Here is a 21,424-nt window from a genome sequence, read left to right on the forward strand (position 1 = left end):
GGTTCTTTCCTTGGTCCCCCAGATTACTAGACAGGAACAAAGCCAGAGTGTAAACACTGTTTCCCATGGTGACAGGGACAGGCAGCGGGGACAGACAGCTGCTGACTGCAAGCCGCTGACACTCACCATGGTTTGTCCCTTGATCCTTTTGCAGGAAAGACTGTGTGCTGTTTGTTGCTGGAGGTAAGAAGATTGTCTTTGGGCGTTTTGAATGGCTTTGAGGTGCTGCTGGCAGAGTTATGGCCGCTGAGACAGGCTTTCGTTTTCACCTGTACTACTGATATCCTGGGATTGGAGGCCGGAGACACTGGAGAGGGAGAAGGTCTGCACATGGAACCGTGTCTTCTCTCTACAGGGGAAAAGGAACAGAATTCAGTCCTGCATCCATGGCGTGTGCTCGGGCGCAGTGCTGGCACAGAGCGGTGCTCTGTTAGCGCGGGGCATCCCAGCACTTGGGTTCCAGTGGCAGTTTGTCTTGACATTGGCTCTTGGTCAACCACCTAGCAAAGATCACATTCTGAGTTTCTGTATCAAACAACCTGCTAAATTAATTCAAAGGTACTCATGGGAGGTATTACTGCTCTTTTGTAAAACCACTTCCACAGGAGTATCAAAGTGTTCTAACCAGGTGTCAACTGACATGACAGGACAGTCACAGGCCTAGCATGACCCTGCAGTGTCCAAGGCAGTGAGTGGGCAGTTGTATGACTCACAGAAAAACACATGGGGAATTCTCTAAATGGCCCCTCTCTCTACACAAGGAGCACAAGAGTCAGAGGACCACAGGGCTGAAAGGTTTTTGAGAGCTGCAAAGTGGCTCAGCCAGTGTCACTTCCTAGGAATGACGGGACCATCTGTTGACAAATACCTCTTGTGGCTTCTCTATGACCCACTAAAATTAAGGGCCCTAACATACATGAGAAGACATTAATGTCTGAGTCAGAATACACAGATGTGAACATATAGCCAAGCACAGCTTCCTGATAGATTGTTCATACCTTATCAGCTCCCTACAAGTTGACACAATGGGCAGAGGGATGAGACTGACCAGGTTAGTAATTATATGAAGTCAAGTCCTAGCATACACCCTGCACGGTGGTTTAGTCCTGGGAGGGTGTACATTCATTGTTACATTTCTACACGTACTTACAATATATTCTAATCAATCTTTATCATTCTCTATCAATCTCTATCACTCTCCCTTCCCTTCTATCACCCTTCTCTATGCAGCCAACAAGTTTCATTGTTCTAATTTTCATAGTTGCAAACAATCTATTTCAACTATATTCATCTTTTTCCATCATCCTCTTGGTTGGCATCCCCCCTTTTTCTAGTGCCCACTGTCATGGCGATTCTAAATTGTTTTAAGGTGACAGATTAGATATAAGCTAAGAACCCCAGAAAAATATACCTTTATACATGACCCCAAACTTTGTACACATACACAGGAAAGAAGCTCAACACCTAAAAAGATATTTCCTGAAGTCTCTAGTCCTGTCAGGCGCTCTTGTGCCCTGAATGTAATGAGTGCTCAATTAATATGCATTTGAGGAAGTAAATGAAATTATAATAGATGTCCTGAGGCAAGAACAAGAAGAGATCACAAATCTGGATGGACTGGGGTAATGGATAAGAGGAGAGGTGAAGATGGCAGATCACAATCTCCCTGTAGCCCAGAGTGGTCTCAGGCTTTTCTCCTTGATCAGATGTTTCTGAATGCTGTATCTGGCACCTGACCTGGTGGAAGAAAGCCAGAGCAGCCCTCACTATTAGTGAGAGGAGTCTGGGGGGTCTCTCAATGCTCTCTGTCATACTAATGGTCTGCCAGGCTGTCTCAAAGCAGACAGATTCTAGACTTGTGATGAAATCTGCCTGTTAAGGGCTCCTATTCTGTCTACCTAGAAGAACCTTATGGAGTAAATTTTTTTTTCTTCATTGACTCAGAATAGACCTTTTATCTATCTAAAAGTTTGAAAACCAAGAGCTAGTCCTAAAGCCTCAGTTTGGATGGTGTAAATAACTCATGGCCAAGAGTTGGAAGAACTGGGCTCAGCTCCTGTAACCCCATGTGGTAGGTGGATAACCTTGAGCTCACCATTTACGCTTTCTATGTTTCCATGTCCCAATGAAATGGGTCCCTAGGTGGCTTCTAAGGACTCTTCTCCACTCCATTACCATGCATACAAGAGGTGCCTATATCTGCTGCTTCTCTTCTCATTCCTCATGATGCCTGGATGTTATAGCAATAATTACAGCTGAAGCGTTAAAATATTTCACTTGGGCAGGTTCTTCCTTGGAGGAATTCAACCTTTGTAAAATTGGACTGATGTTTTACAATCTCTGTGAGACAGATAGGAAGCAGCTAGGTGATATCACTCTTCTCACAGCTGAGTGGCTAGAGACCCAAAAAGTGAGGTGTCTGCTAAGGTCTTTGCCAAGGTCAAGGCCAATAGCTACTTAAGGAATAGGGCCTTGGGCATGAGCCAGCTATCTCAGGAAGATAGGAAGTAGACTATACTGTGAACAAGATCTGAAATGAAAAAACAAGAAAATGAGGAATTTAGAATCATTGAAGGTTCAAACTGGGTCTTAGAAAATCAGCTGGTAGTTTGTCAGGTGCTAGTGGCTAACATCTGTAATCCTAGCTATGGAAGAGTCTGGGATCTATAGGATCATGGTTCAAGGCCAGCCCTGGACGCCCATCTGATCCATACTTCACAGGTTTACCCCATCTCCAAATAATCAGAACAAGAAAGGCTGGAAGCATGGCTCAAGTAGAAGAGTGCCAGCCAAGCCAGCTGAGGCCCTGAATTCAAACTCTTGGTATCAGAAAAAGAAAAAGAAAACCAACTTGTCTCATCTCTTTTGTGAGATAAGGCTAACAGTTACCAAACCTAAAAGGTAAAGCTATCCTGTGGTTGAGCCTAGAACCAAATCTTTTGCTTCAAGTGTATAGTTTTTTTTTTTTTTTTTTTTTTTGCCAGTCCTGGGCTTGAGCTCAGGGCCTGAGCACTGTCCTTGGACTTTCTCAAGGCTAGAGCTCTACCACTTGAGCCTCAGCACCACTTCTGGCTTTTTTCTATGTATGTGGTACCGAGGAATTGAACCCCGGTCTTCATGCATGTTAGGCAAGCACTCTACCACTAGGCCAAACTCCCAGCCCCAAGTGTATAGTTCTTTCTGCCCTTCAGGAACTTTTTGTTCAGCAGTTTTGGCAGAGGTTTCTGATTCTAAAATAAGGCTGATTTTTACCACGATTCTTTCAGATTTGGGGGGGATTCTTTATTCATTTGCTATTACCTGCTCAGAGCTGGTTAGGGTATATAGAAATATTAATAATGAAGATGAATTTTAGAAATACTGATTTAGAAATATTAATTTGGAAATATTAATAATGAAGATGAGTTTCATTTTGCTAAACTAGGGATTAAAATTATGCCAGTAAATAGAAATTAAATCACAAGATCATAAGGAAGGATGGACTAGGGATGTGTATGTGTGTGTACTGGGCATTGAACTCAGGGTCAGGGTACTTTCCTTTAGCTTTTTCACTCAAAGCTGTTGCTCTACCACTTGAGTCTTTTGTCTACTTACGGATTTTTTTTGGTGGTGTTAAAGAACAATCTGTAAAACTGTCTGTAAGCCCAGGTTGGCTTTGAACTGTAGTCCTCAGATCTCAGATTCCTCAGTAGCTAGGATTGAGGAAGTGTACCACTGGTGCCAACTTGGACTGGGGATTTTATTTATTTATTTATTTTTATTTTTTATTTATTTCATTTTTGTGGGTCATGGGGCTTGAACTCAGCCTGGGCACTGTCCTTGAGCTCTTCAGCTCAAGGCTACTGCCCTACCCTTGAGTCAAGCCCCAGTTACCATTTTCTAGAGGTTAATTGGAGATAAGAGTCTCAGGTCCTATTGTGTGAGGGCTGGCTTTGAACCTTGATCCTCAGATCCCAGCCTCCTGAGTAGCTAGGATTATAGACATGAGCTGCCATGCCTGGCTGGACTAGGGATTTTAAACTCATTTTTCCAGAAAATTCTGGTTCATGATACTGGTCAACACCTCTCTCTCTCTTTCTGTCTCTCTCTCTCTCTCTGGAAGGTTTTATACTTTACCTCCATAAATCCTTTCTTTTTTCCCTCCCTCCCTCCCTCCCTCCCTTCCTTCCTTCCTTCCTTCCTTCCTTCCTTCCTTCCTTCCTTCCTTCCTTCCTTCCTTTCTTCCTTCCTCCCTCCCTCCCTCCCTCCCTCCCTGCCTCCCTCCCTCTCTCCCTCTCTCCCTCCCCCCGTCTTTCGTTCTTTCTTGCTTGCTTGCTTGCTTTTTTTCTTTTGTGGGTCATGGGGCTTTAACTCAGCCTGGGTGCTGTTCCTGAGCTCTTCAGCTCAAGGCTAGCATCCTACCTTTGAGCCAAGCCCCACTTCCCGTTTTCTAGAGGTTAATTGGAGATAAGAGTCTCAGGTCCTATTGTGCCCGGGCTGGCTTTGAACCTTGATCCTCAGATTTCATCCTCCAAAGTAGCTAGGATTACATGTGTGAGCCACCACATCCAGCTCATAAATCGTTCTTAAAGGGCCAATTGGAGAACAAGTTGCATAGGAGAATATTCATTAAATCATGTACATGGCCCTCTGGCTTTTTTTGGGGGGGGCAGGGTGGAGGGGAGAATATTTAATGTGTGATTTTGGAATGCCATAGCCCAAAGCAGTATTTCCTACTTGTGAAATTTCTTTCTTTCTTTCTTTTTTTTAATGTGGAATCAGATGCTTTTAATACATATTTGAAAGGGTTCCATTTAACCTCTAAAAATAAACAAACCCTAGTGAAATTTCTTGTTCTGACCAAACTGAATTTAGTACTACCTTAAGGACTCCCATGACATCAGCAGTTCCCTTTTCTGACCTGTGGAATCAAGCTTGCCCCCTACTGGTGCAGATGAGAAAGGCTATAACAGAACTGAAAGTGGTGGAACTAATAGGGTCGGGGACAGAGCCTCACTAGGGATAATCAGCAGCAAAACCTGTTAAATGGCAGAAGTATGTCCTAGGAAGGACAAAACGGCAAATTGTACAGAGACAGTCCCTATACAACCTAGTTCTCAAGTATGTGAAGCGTCTGTCTGTAGATGACTTACAATTGGTAGAGAGCTAGCTTGGCTGATGATGAAAGACGGAGGCTTTTTATTTCTTATTAAAAACAAAACAAAACAACACTATTGCTGTGAAGCTAGGTGTTGGTAGCTTATGTCTGTAATATTAGCTACTCAGAACAAAGATATGGAACCAACCCAGATGCCCCTCAGTTGATGAGTGGATCAACAAGATGTGGTATTTGTACACAATGGAATTCTATGCTGCTGTCAGAAAGAATGACATCGCCCCATTTGTAAGGAAATGGAAAGACCTAGAAAAAATCATATTAAGTGAAGTAAGTCAGACTCCGAGGAACATAAGCTCAATGGTTTCTCTCATTTGTCATAATCAGTAGAAACCTTGGGCTCTCCTAGCAGAGATTTACAATAGAGCAAAACCTAGACACATAAGGCCATATAGAATGACACTAAATGAAAGGACCTGCAGGACATAGAAACAAAAGCAGTATAATGAATGATTGTTGTCCTTAATGTACTATGTTATCTCTCATCTCTTTTGCTGTTCCTTGGTTATCTCATATTGTTACAGTATTTCACCTGGTTATCTGATATATTGTATATATGCATATTTGGTTGTTTGAAGTCAGATAGGGAAGGGAGGAAAAACAAGATGAGGGGCGGGGTGGTGGGAGGAAAATGGGGACCAAGACATGACAAAGGGTATCAATGTTTGTTAAGTAATACACTTTCTACCTGGTGAATATAATGTAACCCTTCTATTAATTACAATAAAAAATATATGAAAAAATATTCGCTACTCAGACACTAAGATCTGAGGACTGTGGTTCGAAGCTAGCCCAGGCAGGAAAGTCTGTGAGACTCTTAATGATAATTAATCACCAAATATCTGGAAGTAAGAGCTGTGTTCAAGTGGTAGAGTGCTAGTCACTGTCTTCAGGGACAGTGCTCAGTCCCTGAGTTCAAGACTAAGGATTGGAACAAAACAAACAAAATCCACAATAAAACACAATGAAAAATAGTGCTATATAGGTGAATTTCTCTGGGTTAAGCTTTCCAGATGTATATTATAACCATAAACCCTGGCATATTTTGGGTTTAATCTTTTCTCTCATGCACTGGTCAAGTATCTACCTTTGGTGGATATCTACAATTACTGCAATTCTATGTACCATGTCCAGAGTTTATATAATATTACTATATTCTTCAGTCAATGTTAAAATATTTTTAAACTATGGAAATTTTAGAGAATGGGGCATTTCCCTTTAAACTTTCCCCAATCTTGGTAAATGTCCATAGGTGTATTAACAAAACTGTAATCAACTGGTACTTTTGACTGTTCTTTCTCAAAAAAAATTATTCTATGCATACATGTCTAATTCCCACATGCTTGCCATTTTAAACAGGTAATATTCAGTCATTAACATGTTATTTTTTTGCCACCTTGGATTTTAAAAAATCTAGTTTGTTTAAAAAATGCTTTAGAATTATTTTAAAGTGAGTGACTTCAATATCTCATAACTCTTGCTACACATTTTTTTCCTACCCACAAGATAGAAGGCCCAAACAAGCTTTTGTGTTAATGTTAAATATAAGAACCACTCATTTACTGAAAAGAAAATCAGAAAATCAGTTATAATGCCACATAGATTTAACTATAACACATCAACAATATTCTTGGTGAGTGATGTCAGAACTCTGGATTGTCCCCATCTTGTCTTTTAGCCACCAGTTAAAAGAAATTATTAAGACGGGTCCTGGAGCTTGAATTCAGGGACTGAGCACTGTCCTTTTTTTTTTTTTGCTGAAGATCAGTGGTCTGCCACATGAGCCACAGCTCCACTTCTGGCTTTTTGGTGGTTACTTGGAGATAAGAGTCTCATAACCTATCCTGCCTAAGCTGGCTTTCAACCACAATCTTCAGATTTCAGCCTCCTGAGTAGCTAGGATTACAGGTGTGAGCCATTGGCACCAGGCTTCAATTAAGAGTTTACTATGTTCTTGGCAGTCTGCTGTACACTTGATTTACTTTATAGCATATAATTCCTTAAGAGATGTTCTGTTAGTCTTTTTATTCCATAGGTGGGGAGACTGAGGCTTAGACAAATGGACTAAGAGAACCTAGAACAGCCCTTTGGGGAGTTCCTTCCCCCAGACTATGACAATTTAGTAAAGCACCTGACTTCCCTACAGAAAGGAAAGAAAGTGTCCGTTAGTAGCCCCATGCTGCAGTTTGAGACCTTAATCCAAGACCTCAATCAAGTCCCAGAACCAAAGATACAATGAACTAAATCCTTGTACTTTTTTCATTTCTACTGTAGGGAGTCCAGGCCAAGCCTCAAAGGTTTCCTGTTTCAAGACCATTTACTATACTTCTAGGTGCTATCCCCGGAGGGCAAGCTGGGAACTGATGAAACAGGGGGCTTGCAAACATCAGTTCTCCACATTCTAAGTCTGTTAGGAGACAGAGTCCTGCTGTCTTCACAATTCTCTCCTTCCCCTTGTGAGAAAAGCTCAGCAGGTTCTTAGGCCATTCCACCTCACTAGCCCCTTGGCCCTTTCCCCGGCCTTTATCCACTGAGATATTTTCATACTCATAGCATCAATGCCCTATATTTCATCTTCAGCACAGACGTCTCCTGAAGACAACCAGTGTGGCTCTGCTACCACTTTTAAAAAGAACTGGTTGGAGTGATTGTAAATAGAGATTCCCTCCTTGAACACTTGTTTGTTAAAGTTGTCATTTAAAATATGATGTAAAAATCAACATTAATAAATTCTCTTAAAAAAAAAAAGAACTGGTTGGGAATTTTCCAATATGGTTTTTAAGGGACCCAGACCTTCCTTGTAGACTTTGAGCACCAGTCACCTGTGGCCTGTCGCCATTGTATAAGCAAACCTGGGATGGAGCCAACACTTGGCCTACTCCTTTGACAGTGCTGCATCTCCTTCAGCCCCCACCCAGTGGGCAAGTGCTTGCCAAGTCATTAGCCAGGTTCTATCTCATCTTTAGATCCTATCTGCTTTAGCCACTGACATCAAGATGCTTCCCAGAAAGGACCCTGAATTCCAAGAGGCATTGTTCCAAAAGAAAACTGGAATGGGAGACGGAAAAGGCAGGAGAGGCTCTAGAAGCCATGCTGGGTGTGTCTTGCAACTATTCTGAAAGTCAGGTTTTCTTTTAGTCTGCTTGGGGGGTGGAAGGAAATAGAAGCCGACTGAATCTGGATAAATGTGTTCAGTTACAAGCTGTTCACAGTGGCTAGAATCTGGGCAGGAGTCTCCCTATATGCAAAGCCAGCCACCATCATAGTGGTTAGAGGGAAGGGGAAATAAAAGACAGGAAAGCCAAGTAACTGAGGCTGGCAAGGAATGGCAGGCAGAGCCAGTACTGCCTGTGAGATTTTCTGCCCCCCAAGAATAAACTGCTTGTCATCAACTGGCTTATACCCTTACCCCCTACCTACTGCTGGGCAAAACCGGTTATCTGGCAGTACAAATGTCAGGGCAGACAAGAGGCCTACAAGGCTCCTGCTAGTTCAGTTCCCCAAAACCTGGGTTCCAGATTGGTTTCTCAGCTGTCTAGTCCTACGCCCATTTATGTGGTATTTCTTGAGTGCCTACTGTGTGTCAGGCAGTGCACAAGCTCCTTGCGGCTCACCGGCTTGTGTACTCTACCCATCAACTACGCAAAGTGGGCTGAGACAGTTAAAGTGGGAGAAAGCAAAGCTTAGCAAGATTATGACGCAAACATGAGTTTCTTCCCCTTCAATGTAGTTTTCTTCTTGTTTTTTTGTTTATCACTTTTTTGGGGGGTAAGAGGCACAGAAATAGAGGGACAAAGGGTGCAGCAGTGGTACTCACTAGACACTGGGTTGAAAATGAACTATAAAATTTGTGGGAGGGGACAGGAGGGAAAAACTAGGAAAGAATGAGGAAAAGGGAGCTAATGCACAAAAAGAAATGTACTCATTACCTGACTTATGTAACTGTAACCCTTAGGTATATCACCTGGCTAGTAACAAAAATTATTTTTTTAAAAAGAAAGAGAACTTTTTCAAGATACTAATGCAGTTGGAAATTAGAGGGAAAAATAAGATTATGAACCAAGACCAAGGTAACATAGCCTTCAGCAGCTGGGAGGAAGGAGAACCCAGGCTTGATTGGCTCTGAAGCCAATATGCCCTTCTCACCATGCCACTCTGCCTTGGCTGCTCATCTGCTACACTTGAGAAAGACAAGTTCCCTGGTGGTCTGAAGAAAGCATTTTCCATTTTCAGAGCTTCCCTGGGACACATGTGTGCAGTCTGATAACGTATGATCCGCTTATCTTGGTAGTGGTCCTCCTCCCATCTGCCCTTCTATTGGAAGGTGCAAATTCCTGGCACCAGCCATGGTTGAGGAAGAACTGGGGAGTCCTGGGGATTTTTCAGGGCCTGAAATGTTTCCATCAGCCTCTAGGGATGACCCAGCCAGACACTGAGCCTAACTAGAAGGAGAACCCACTAGAAATAAGCACATGTGCATATAACCAGGAAGGAGGGATTTTAAAGGATTATATTTTTTTTTCTTTTCTGGATAGCACCCTGATGATATAACAGAAACTAAAAAGCATTTATGACCGTTGATCTGGTAATGTGGTAATGTCAGTTTGAAAAAATAGATCTCCAGGAAATAACTCAAAAGAAAAGTTCAAAGATATTCTCAGCAGCACTGTTTATGGTCATAAAAACACTACGAACAACCTGAATAATCCAGAATAAGATAATAAAAAATGACAGGTTATGAGGGTTATCTCAATCCAAGGAAATGTGTAAGTGAAAGAGCACACACAAGGCCATGGGAAAATGTAAAATATTACAGATATGATGGCAACACTAATCACTACTTTCTTAAAACACTCAACAGACATGAAGATGAGGGACAAGAAAGACATGTGATAGATGGCTTAACAGGCTGTTTTTTGTTTAAGCCACTTAAGTCCACACAAGAAAAAAAGATAGAAACAGACAAACTGCAAAAGCACCAAAGTATTCTTTAAACAGAAAGAGTAAAGGAGAGGAAACGTGCAAACATAAGATAGGAAGGAGAGAGAAACATGAGTTAAGTGAAACCTCTTTATTCATTCACTTATTTTAATTCCTTTTTTTTCTTTTTTTGCTAGTCCTGGAGCTTGAACTCAGGGCCTGGGCATTGTTCTTGAGCTTTCTCATGGCTAGCATTCTACCACTTGAGCCACAGTACCACTTCCAGCTTTTTTTCTGTGTATGTGGTACCGAGGAATCGAACCCAGGGCTTCATGCATGCTAGGCAAGTACTAGACTACCACTAGACCACACTCCTGGCCCTATTCACTCATTTCCTAGGCAACTTCCTCAAGCCTGGTCCTGGGATATGAAGCATGCAGTGTGAGACAAGGTTGTTGCTGGCCCATCATAATCAGTGTTCCCTCGGGATGGGGACAGCGCCCCCCAGTATTTGTCACTCTGATCACTGTATTTGTCACTTTGAATGGCTGAAGAACAGACAGGCTTCCTGAAGGCAGCTCTGCCTAGAGGACCAGAAGGGAAGATATCCTCTCCTCCCTGAACCCCTCTACTTACAGCCAGAGCTGTGCACCTCTGAAAAACACTAAGCTCATTGCCTCAGCTGCTCCCCTGAGTCTTTATCCACTACCCTGGTGGAGATAACATTGACCTCCACCTACAAGAAATTAACCTTCTCCCTGGGTATATTCTCACCAGCAACCATCAAACACAATCCACACAAGTCACAGCAGCATTGATGGAAGGAGCCATGGCTTTGGTGAAAATCAGTGGCTTCTAACTTTCAGGTAAATTGTTACACCCAAACTAAAACAGTACAGCTGGCATGATCTCTACCCTCCGGGAACTGAGGTAGCAGGCAAGATGGAAGGCTTGACCTAGGGTATCTTTGGGTGGGGTGGAAATATATAAAGTTGGGACAAAGCTGGGCACTAGTGTTTTAGCAGTGCTGAGATATGAGGATCGGGGTTTGAAGCCAGCCCAGTCAAGAAAGTGTGGGGGACTCTTTTTTTTTTCATGTATTTTTATTGAAATTAATAGAAGGGTTACATTATATTCACCAGATAGAAGGTGTATTACTTCACAAACAAGTCTGGGGAACTCTTATCTCCAAAAAGCCACCAACAAGCCAGAAATGGAACAGTGGCTCAAGTGGTATAGCACTAGAGCCTTGAGCAAAAATGCTCAGGGACAGCACTGCAGGCCGAGTTCAACCCTCAGGACTGGACCACATACATAAAAGAATCTCAGTAACTGGAATAAGACTTCCCAAGATTGTCTTGTGGCTCTTACCCAAACATTTCGCATACACACATAAAAGCTCTATCTGTCACAGGGCATGTCCTCTATACCCTGGAGAGGGGGACCGTGGAGGTAGGAAGCAGAGGAAGTTGCAGGTTTCACATCAAGATTCATAGGGAAACTGGTGTTCCTGTTCTTCTGTGATAGCAAAGGTAGGCCTCTCAAATCTATCTATCTATCTATCTATCTATCTATCTATCTATCTATCTATCTATCTATCTATCTATCCATCCAACCAACCATCCATCTATATCTTTTCCTGTTAGTCTTGGGACTTGAACTATCCCTGAGCTCTTCTTGCTCAAGGTTAGCACCTTTTGAGCCACAGTTCCACTTCCAGCTCTTTGGTAGATAAGACTCTCACGGACTTTTCTTGTCCAAGCTGGCTTTGAACCATGATCCTCAGATCTCAGCCTTGTGAGTAACTAGGATAAAGGCATGAGCCACTAGGGCCTGACTTCAAATCTATATTTTAAAAGCATTTTCTAAGGTGATTTTTCATGCTCCACTACCTTTGGGAGTCACTAGAAATATGGACCAAACACCAATGTCTCTGGAATCAGAAAGATCTGGGCTCAAATCCCAGCTCTGTCACTCATTAGCTCTGTGACTTGATCAAGTAACTTAACCCCCTGAACTCCACTCTCTTGATCTGCAAAAGAAGAGAGTGGCAGACAATGACACTATAGGTTACAATTGGGTAGGAATACACAGGGTATCTTGAATTCCTTCTAAGCACAGATCACATCCTAGAGCTGCTGGTTTACTGGCCTAGGTGATCTATGCCTGGGCATACCTTAAGGGCAGGCATTCTGTTCATCTTAGATCCCTGGCATTTAGTGAAGGGTCACACCCTAAGGAGCCCTTATATTTATTGGTAAACAAACAGTGTTAAGAGGTGATTACTGCAGTGTCAACTCATATTAGTTACTTAACATAGAACACATGAAAAGGTAGACTTTTTTTTTTAAATCACAGGGTGTAGCTTTCTTAAGTAGTTTATAGCCTTCTCCCTCTACCTGGATAAAAAAATTTTTTTTCCATTTAAAAGAATCTTACAGGAGGAGAAGAATACAGGTTGAGGAGGAGAAGCCATCAAAACTTTATTTCTATTAACTTCCAATTCAGACAGTACAGCGACCCTACTCAATAGACAGGACAAAGTCTTCACTCAGGCTAAGCTCAGAGTGTCACTCAGAGCCACTCACCGCACAGGCTGTCGTGGTCCTGCAGCAGCCACTAACGGAACCATTTCTGTTCTCCTTAGAATGGCAGTTGGCAGTGGCAAACAGGAAGTTGTCTTGAAGCAGGGTGTGGTTGTGCCTGTCAACATATGCGTACAGACACACATTTTTCCCCCTCCCTTCCCACTCCCTACTTTTGGAGGAAAAAGGCTTGAGTTACTTTTGTGAAAATAAAACCTTTTTGCATGATTTAAAAGAAATTATCACTTGCATACAAACAAAAGCCAGTGGTAGAATGGGGCCCTCAAACATCCCAGAGCTCTGTCTTCTTGCTATCACTCTCTCACTTGTGGTATTTACTGAGGAAGTGTATGTACATGCATGTGTGAGTGTGTGTGAGTTTTCCTCTATTTCTCCATGGGCACACAGGAAACAAAGCTCTAGTTAGAAACCAGGCCAAACTCGCTGCCAGTCATCCTAGTAGAGCCAGCCAGTCCACCAGTGAGCCAGCTGCCACGGTTTACTCAGAGCCCAGGTTTACTCTGGGCCCACAGTGTTACACCAGACCCACAGCCATCCACAAATAGAAAAGAAAGAAGTTTCAAGCCATTTGTACAATTGGAATAGAAAACACCTGAAACGTGTCTCAACACAGACTACATATAAAAATGACAAAGAAAAACAATGACTGAGTCTAGAAAGGCCTGGAGTATCTATCGCTTGAACTGCACATAAATGCTGCAAAGTGGGGGTGGCGAATGGTAGGGTTCATTAGAGCTGGCTTCCCACAGCTCTGAAAGGTGTGTGTAAAAATTTCCACTCCCCTCTACCCCAGACACGAAGCTTGCAACCTCCAGAAGGGCTGTCCAAAATAGTCTGGTCCTCAACCCAGCCTCCTACTCCTGACTCTGCAACGCAGCTGCTCACCCCACTGCATGCCTCAAGCCTGTCCCTGCTCCAGCTCCTGCCCACGGACCAAGGGCCGTGTCTGTGCTAAAGCTCATCACAGCACAGGCATTTTGGGTTGCCAGCATGCTCGGCTTGCCAGGCTCTGTCTTCCATGACCTGTGCCCAGCCCCACACCACCCTGGGTGGTGAACATGCCCTGCGCTCACACTTACACATCCCAGGGAGGCAGCTTTGCTGTTTGGATAAGGAGGCTGAGCCAGCGACATGCTGGGCAAGGCCACTCGTGCTAGTAGACGTTTCCTGGCTCCTGGCTGCGGGCCCTGGCCAGTCAGAACGCACCACTTCCCCTTTAAGAGAGCACGCCCAGATGAGATTAAGGAAAGGCAGAAAGAAAAGCCCGGAACAGTCAGGGGTGTATCTAGAGTTTGGCAGATGAACTTGGGTTTTCCTGAACTGCAACACACACACACACACACACACACACACACACACACACACACACACACACACACGCACTGTGGTTAGAGGCAGGGCTTTCTAGATGCTCATGAGAGCTGGCACTGTATGTGGAGGGCAGGCTGGGGGGGCGGTGTGTGTGGAGAAGGACCTCCAGCAGCCCCCAGAGCCACAGTCTAGCTATGTGGGAACCAGCTCGTAAAGCTGTTGCTGCTTCTGCCTGAGTCCTGGGAGCCCTGAAGATGGCTCTGGTTTCTCTGTTTCCTCTCCCATCTGGTTGAGCCCATCCTGAGAGGCAGCACCCCCCTCCAGTACCCCACACTATGCTTTGGAGAGATTGGAGCGGTAATTAAATTCTTGGAGAGGTAAAGAAAATCCTTTTGTGGGATATTTTCACTATTGATTTCAGCACGGAGTTCTCATTCATTCTAGATGTCTAGCTATCGAGAAAGTTTATTTAATGATTGTGGCAAAGGACAGCAAGCAGATGGAGTGGGAGTGGGAGTGGTGGGTGGGTGGGTCTTCCAGTTCACAAATGGTTGCATATGATTTCATATACATGGAATATGCAGAATACATAAATCTAGTGAGACAGAAAGCAGATTAGTGGTTGTCAGGGGTTAGCTAGGAAGACATGACAGTGAGCAGTGACTGTTTAATAGGGTCTAGGGTTTCTCTTGGGGGTGATGATTATGCACAATAAGATGAATGCAAATGCCACTGAATTGTGTCTTTTTTTCCCTCTAATTTTGGTGCTAAAATCAAACCTAGGATCTTTTGCACATAAAGCACATGCTACACCTCTAGCCCTGTATTCTTTGAAATGGTTAAATTTCTGTTACATGAATTTCATGTCAATTAATAAAAGAAAAATGGGGTTAGAACTATTGCTCAGTAGTGGAACCCAAGCCTTGGGTTTGATCCTCAGCACTAGGAGCAGGACAGTAACAATGGCAAAAATAGCTCCTGTGTTTCAGCCAACATTATTTTGTCAAGTCTGATGTTTATCTGAGCTCTATATGGTTTTGTGTGGGGGGGGTGGAGGAGAGTAAGAAAAATTAAAAGATTGCTGAACAGAATCCCAGGGTCACAACAGATTGGAGAGAGACTCGATAAATGGGACTACCTAAAAATAAAAAGTTTCTGCACAGATAAAAACATAGCCACAGGGGCTGGGAGTTTGGCCTAGTGGTAAGAGTGCTTGCCTAGCATGCACGAAGACCCGGGTTCGATTCGTCAGCACCCCACATACGTAGAAAAACCCAGAATTGGTGCTGTGGCTCAAGTGGTAGAGTACTACTAGCCTTGAGAAAGTCCAAGGACAATGCTCAGGCCCTGAGCTCAAGCCACAGGACTGGTAAAAAGAAAAAGATATTTACCAATAATACATCAGACAAATGCTTAATATCCAGTATCTACAGTGAACTCAAGAAACTAATGCCCCCCAAACCCAACAAACCATTCACTAAATGGGCAAGGGAACTAAAGAGAGACTTATCAAAAGAAGAGATTAAAATGGTGGAAAAGCATATGAGAAAATGTTCATCATCCATGGTCATAAAGGAAATGCAAATAAAAGCAACCCTAAGATACCACCTTATCCCAACAAGAATGGCCAAGATTTTGAACTCAGACAATGACAGATGCTGCCGGGGTTGTGGAGAAAAAGGAATCCTGCTACACTGCTGGTGGGATTGTAGACTAGTTCAGCCACTCTGGAAAGCAGTGTGGAAATTTCTTAAAGAACTGAAAATTGACCTTCCCTAAGCTCCTGCCATACCACTTCTGGGCATCTACCCTGGACATCATAACCCACTATATGAAAAGGACACCTGCTCAGCTATGTTTATCTCTGCACTATTCACAATAGCCAGGCAATGGAAACAATTCAAATGCCCTACTGCAGATGAATGGATACAGAAAATGTGGCATATATATACAATGGAATTCTACATGGCCAACAGACAAGATAAACTAATGACATTTGTAGGGAAGTGGATGAATCTAGAGCGAATCATGTTGAGTGAGACAAGTCAAGACCAAAGGAACAAAAGGCGCATGGTATCCTTAATATGTGGCTATTAGATCCAAAGAGTACAAGAGCGAGGACTCAATAACTGCATACCCAAAGCTATGGACATGGTACTGGAAATATAAACACAACTACATAGACATAAAAATTTATGACTCTATAGACATAATCTTTTATTACATAGATTAATATGTATCTATGACATACAAACCCTCAGCCTAATTTTGATTATGTTCAAAAATCTAAGTGCCAGTGATTGTATATAGAGATTCCCTTCTTGAATACTTGTTTGTTAAACACATCATTTGAAATATGATGTAAAAATCAATGTTAATAAATTCTTTAATAAAAATCATATATTTATGTAGAAAAAAATAGAAAAACTAAAAGTAAAAGCAAATCTCTGATAAGGACCCTCTAGGAGAAACTCAGAGAAAGGGGAGGTAGGATTATCTCGAATCATTCACCATAAACCAGGCAGCCTGCTGGCTTGTGTAAGGCAGGCCCCCAGGGACCTTCCCTTTCACAGCTTGACAGTGGAACCAAAGCCAGTCTCAGCAAGTCTCCGGGAGAATTATTCAGGAGCAGAATGACTTTGGACCTCTGGGTTCTTAGCTTCCTTTTTTGCTCTTGTAGAGAGAGCTTCTTCCCAGAATTAGGGAGAATTAATCAATTTCTAAAGTGGGGGGGGGGAGTTTGCTGTTCAGTGTCTACCCCCATTTCCTGGAATAGAATCAGGGTAGACCATGAGATATGAGCCAACCACCCACCTACCCACCTCAGCCTGTTTTCTGGGTCATTCGCATGCAATTTTGGCTGGAGAGAGAATGCTCCTGAGGGCTGGGGCTGGGAGCCTTGTTCTCCAGCTCTTAGGCTGGCAAATCCTAAGCACATTTCCTCCTCCCAGGGGACTGTTGCAGTGCTCAGCAGAAACGCGGATGGAAGGGTAGGCCTGAACTCTAGGAGCTTGAGTCTTGGCAGAGACACAGAGTCATTGTGTTAAAGTTCCCGGACGACCGGAGGGCAGGAATGGAAGCTTCTCTGGGGCCATCCCTCTATGAGCACTTTAGCCCTGTGCAGTCCTGTTCTCTTGCCGCACCTCAGGTGCCTGCGTTATAACCAGGTGGCTCAAGTTCTCAGCCAACAGGTGGCTTAATAAGATGCAAAACCTATGCTCTCATCTTTGAGGAGGAGCAAGTTTAGAAGCATAACTAAACAAAAAAACAGGCAGGGGCAGCCCAATTCAAACAGGACCAAAGATGTTATACAAATGGCTAACAAAAGCATATGAAAAGACACTCTTCCTCATTAGTCATTAAGGGAATTTAAATAAAAACCACAAAGATCACTTTATGCATACTAGGACAGCTATTTTTTTTAAAGGATGAATGACAGGAAAGTAAAACAGGCTCTGCTGGAGGTCAGACATGGGGGAGAGGGCGGGTGAATGAGGCTGGATATGGTCAAAGCAGCTGATTTACATGTATGAAAACAGTACAAGGAAACCTGCTGAAATGGCTTGAAGAAGAGGAGAAGGGTAAAGGACAGTGATAGAGGGAAGTGAGGTTGATAGGGATATGCTGTATTCCATGTATGGAAATAGCATAATGCACTCCCCCATACACTAATGTATACTAACAAAAAATGATTAAATGAAAATAGCAATAGTTGGTGAGGATGTGGAGAATATTTAACCCTTGTACACTGCTTCTGGGAATGTAAAATGGCCACTATAGAAACAGAACACTTACTACATTGAAAATGAACTATACAACTTGTGGGTGGAGATGGGAGGGAAAAACTGGGAGAGAGCAAGGGAAGGGTTAACATTGTCTGAAAAGAAATGTAGTCTTTACCTGACTTATGTAACTGTAACCCCTCTGTACATCACCTTTACAATAATTTTGATTTGATTTGCCCAGGGCTTGAACAAGGCGTAAGCACTGTCCTTGGGCTTTCTCAAGGCCAGTGTTCTACACTTGAACCACAGCATGTGGTATGTATGTGGTACCCAGGAATCGAACCTGGGTCTTCGTGCATGTTGGGCAAGCTCTCTACTGCTAGACCAAACTCCCAGCCCCTATTTTTTATTTTTTAAAAATACAGAAGATTTGTTCCTCAAAATATTGAAAATAGCTTGGTACCAGTGGCTCAGCCCTGCAAGCCCAGCTACTCAGGAGGCTGAGATCTGAGGATTGTGGTTCAAAGCCAGGTAGGGCAGGCAAGTCTGTGAGACTCTTATCTCCAACGAAGCACTAAAGAAGCTGAAAAATGGATCAGTGGCTTCAGTGGTAGAGTGCTAACTTTGAGTGGAAAAGCTAAAGGACAGCACTCAGGCCCTGAGTTCAAGCCTCAGGACTGGCAAAAAAAAAAAAAAAATCTGACCCTAGTGATTCTACTCCACTCCAAGGTATATATCTAGATAAAAACAAGTACTAAAACAAAAGGTGTAAACACCCAAACATCCATGAGTGGGGCAGCAGGAGAAATCTATCTGTGATGTAACACTACGGAGTACTGTTCAGCCATAGGAAAAACTATGACATTGCTATAGCACAGAATGTGATAAGATTCTATAATATAATGGTTTGAGATTTCTTTAAAACATGATATTAAATGAAGGAAGTGATGCACAATAGGTCATATGGACGGATTCCATCTACAAGCATATAGAGGTAGGAGCAATGGTAGCAGGAAAGGGTATAACTGCTCATAGGCACGAGGTCATATTTTGGAGTGAAACTGCCTCTTGGTACTTCAATAGAACTGGTTGCAGAGCATTACAAAGATAGTTAATGCTAATGAATTGTTCAATTTCAAATGATGAATTTGCTGGGCACTGGTAGCTCAAGCTTGCAATCCTAGCCATTCAGGAGGCTAAGATCTAAGGATTGCAGTTCAGAGTTAGCCCAGGCAGGATAGTCTATGAGACTCTTCTCTCTAATTAACCACCACGAAACTGGATGTGCAGCTGTAGCTCAAGTGGCAAAGCACTAACCCTGAACCAAAAAAATAAAAGGACAGTACTCAGCCCCTGAGTTTGAGCCCCCACTCCCCCTACACACACACACACAGACACACACACACACAGACACACACACACACACATACACACACATACACACACACACATACACACACATACACACATACACACACATACACACACACATACACACACACACACGGCTAATTTTATGCTACTGTAAATTTCACCTCAATAATTAATAGTAACAATAATATAACTGAAGAAAGTAAGATCCAATACAGTCCAGACACAGAACAATCAGTATAATCACTTTTAGATAACTAAGAGTTACTTTCAAAACTCTGCTTGGAGCCTCATAAAAAAGGCAGTTTCTTTAAGTGAAGGTAATTAAGGTGACCAGCAGGAAACAGCAAATAGGTGTTCTTACAACAACTCACAAACACACTGCCGATTTGGGTCCATGAAGTGCTCATTTGTCTTAAACAACAAGAACACCTCCCCCTGCCCCCCCTCCCCACCCCCCCACTTCCCATCCACCACACATACTACTTGCAGTCTGTGTCCTTCCTAATTCCTACCTTTGGTAGGTGATTGTTACATTTTATTAATGTTTTTACGTGACAGAGTAAATTCCAGTCCAAGTAGTCCACTACACGACCCACCCATGCACACACGTGCATGTACCTCAGGCCAGCCCCACTGGCTGTTTACAGATGAGACCCTGAGGTACATTTGCCTTCAGTCAGTTGTATCATCCCTGATACAGCCTCCACTTCCATCCACTTCCATTCCCCAAGAACCTAGATCTTAGACTTGGTAGTTGGGACTGACAGACTCAACAGGTAAGAAGAAACTCCTGCTGGCCTTCTCCCCAACACCCCTGCAGGTCGAGGCTTGGCTTCTGCATGAGGAGGGGCTCTTCAAGGCAGAGACACCTAATGATGCAGGGGGATAGCTTCAGTATGACACATCAATCCCATTTCCACCTCTTCTACAGGATGCCTCACTAAACAGATGTTTTCCTAGATCTCAATCTCCTTCTCCAGGCTAAACACCCACATTTTTTTTTTTCAGTCAGTCATGGGGCTTGATCTCAGGGTCTGGATACTGTCTCTTGAGTTCTTTCACTCAAGGCTAGAGTTCTACCACCTTCAAGCCACAGTGTCACTTCTGGTTTTCTGGTGGTTAATTGGAGATAAGAGTCTCAGTGACTTTTCCTCTCTGGGCTGGCTTTGAAGTACGACCTTCATATGTCAGCCTCCTGAGTAGCTAGGATTAGAGGCGTGAGCTATGGGTGCCCGGCTCCACAACTGCCTTTTAAAGCTGTTCCTCACAAAAGATCATGTCTATTCCTGACCTTGGCTCTGTCTGATTCTTTCTGTTTTTCCCAAATGGAATCTAGAAGACAGAGCACTCCACATCAGGTCTGGCTAGCTCTTGCCCGTTTATTCTGGACATCATTCTCCTAATAATACAATGGGAGATCAATCTAGATGTTTTATTTCTTCCAGCTACCTCACGTCTAAGTCCTATTTCACACATTTTGCTACAAGCTCTGTAGCAAAAGATCCTTTAAAATGTCAACTGTGCTGGATTCAGTCTAGTGCTCTAGATTGTGGGGATCATTCTGGACCCTGATCCAAGTATAGCTGTTTCCTTCCCTGCCTCAAATCTCCCACTTGGGAACTTGATAAGTCTATCATCAATGCCACTCTTTGTACAAACCTTCACTTCCTGTAATCTTCATTCACAGAGTGGAAGGGGACCTATGACATCACTCCTGAGGTGTGGCTATGCCAAATCTCTTGCCATTCAGGGCAGGTGTGTCCCTCATCTATTTTCTGTGTGACTTTGAAAAGCGGAGCTAAATGATAGCCCTCTTAGTGAAGACATAGTGTAAGGCACACACAGGGCACTGCATATGGTGAACAACCAAATTTTGCCTTTATTACTGACAGGAAATAGAGTAATACAATCAAAACTAGCTCTCCATGTCCCTATCTATTCTTCTTACTATCAGCCCCAAAAGGCAGACACTAGGCAGCTGAAATCAACAGGAACACTGGTCTTAACAGCTGGAGCCTCCCTCCACAATTCCCATGCTCCCCTGGGTTGACAGGATTGTCAGTGAGATCAGACAGGCAAAACAAGGCTTAAAAGTAGAGCAGGTTATGCAAACATGAAAGGGCAGTGCTATGGCTATTGTTAAATAACTTACAAATAACTCAAAGTTACTATTTCCATCAGCATTTAGAAACCTGCCCAGTAAGCCAAGGAGGAACCTATAGGTGTGCTCAGGCTGTGAAAAGCAACAGGGCTTTCGACACAAGGCAGTTGGATGGACACCTGCAATGGAACAGATTTCTATCTCCACTCCTGGCAGCAACCACCTCCTCTCT

The 21,424-nt window shown here is 43.2% G+C and overlaps 1 protein-coding gene across 9 annotated transcripts in view; it reads right to left on the reverse strand.

The window, feature by feature from the left end:
* Positions 1 to 21,424, reverse strand: part of Atxn7l1 (ataxin 7 like 1) — a 233,649-nt gene that overhangs the window by 42,451 nt on the left and 169,774 nt on the right. For 8 of the 9 annotated variants that reach the window (XM_090332970.1, XM_090332963.1, XM_090332966.1 and 5 more), the window contains one exon: positions 127 to 349. In XM_090332970.1, the coding sequence (XP_090189096.1) occupies positions 127 to 349 (223 nt within the window). Of the gene's footprint in view, positions 1 to 126; positions 350 to 12,663; positions 12,713 to 21,424 lie in introns of those variants that run through there. The other variant, XM_090332968.1, reaches the window with a different exon arrangement.

Source organism: Megascapheus bottae, chromosome 5, assembly GCF_031878675.1.
Source record: "Megascapheus bottae isolate mThoBot1 chromosome 5, mThoBot2.hap1, whole genome shotgun sequence".
Classification (NCBI taxonomy): Eukaryota; Metazoa; Chordata; class Mammalia; order Rodentia; family Geomyidae; genus Megascapheus; species Megascapheus bottae.